At 36.6% G+C, this 1,073-nt stretch overlaps 1 protein-coding gene across 1 annotated transcript; it reads left to right on the top strand.

Annotated features, from left to right (window-relative positions):
• Positions 1 to 201: 201 nt before the first annotated feature.
• LOC107808081 (uncharacterized) lies at positions 202 to 1,073 on the top strand. Its single transcript, XM_016632562.1, has one exon. The coding sequence runs from the start codon at positions 202 to 204 to the stop codon at positions 904 to 906; it is 705 nt and encodes a 234-aa protein (XP_016488048.1). The 3' UTR covers positions 907 to 1,073.

Raw genomic sequence — 1,073 nt, 5'->3', positions numbered from 1 at the left:
TAGTTATCAATATAGAGAGACAAAAAAATTCCCTTTTCCTCCTTAGAACGAGTCTGGGGGATTAAACAGGTGGGAATTAATCCAAGCCCTTGAAAATTCCTATTATAATGCCTAACTTTATGCTTATCTTGCCATTTACCCCCCTGTGATATAAAAAGCTAATTAAATCATCCTAATTCACTTTTGTCTCAAAAACAAAAAATGGAAGATGACAGGCGAGGAATTCTGCCAAATGTGGCTATTAAAAGAAGCCCAGAAACTAATTCAAATATCACCATACAAACAACTCCTATAACAACAACAACCTCTACGTTGACAACCAATATCAAGACCGAAAGCAGCAACAACAATAATAAGTATAATAGTAGTAGTAGTAATAATAATAGTAAAGAACAAGACCGGTTCCTTCCAATAGCGAATGTGGGACGAATCATGAAGAAAGTCATCCCAGGAAATGGAAAGATATCGAAAGATGCAAAGGAAACGGTCCAAGAATGCGTTTCTGAGTTCATTAGCTTTGTAACTGGAGAAGCATCAGACAAATGCCAACGCGAGAAGAGGAAGACCATTAATGGCGATGACATTATATGGGCTATCGGAGTCCTTGGGTTCGACGAATATGTGAACCCACTAAAGCAATATCTTAACAAGTACAGAGAACTTGAAGGTGAAAAACTAAATGTTCCTAATAAGCAGCAGCAGCAGCAACAGCTACATGATCACGCGCATTCGCCTAGTTTGCCTAATTACAACAGCGTATATAATTCTCCCTCAGGTCTTGGTTTGCCTCAACCTTCATTTGTGTCAACAGATCAATCGTTTCCGTTTCCATTGATTTCACAGAATTCAATCCAATCCCAATTATCTCAACAAGAGCAGCAGATTGACTCTGTTGGGCATTGGTAAAAAGAAAAAACCTAGCTAAGACAATATGAATAGGTTTGATCATTATACGTAATTTATCTTCTTTTTTTTCTTTTTGGTATTTTCCTCCTTTCATTTGAAAATTTTTGTAACGTAAAATGATATAGGATGAGCATACTGTTATATTACATTGAAATTCTTTGACGGCT

The sequence above is a fragment of the Nicotiana tabacum genome, chromosome 13, assembly GCF_000715075.1.
Source record: "Nicotiana tabacum cultivar K326 chromosome 13, ASM71507v2, whole genome shotgun sequence".
Taxonomy (NCBI): Eukaryota; Viridiplantae; Streptophyta; class Magnoliopsida; order Solanales; family Solanaceae; genus Nicotiana; species Nicotiana tabacum.
This window is presented reverse-complemented; position numbering and strand designations above follow the sequence as displayed.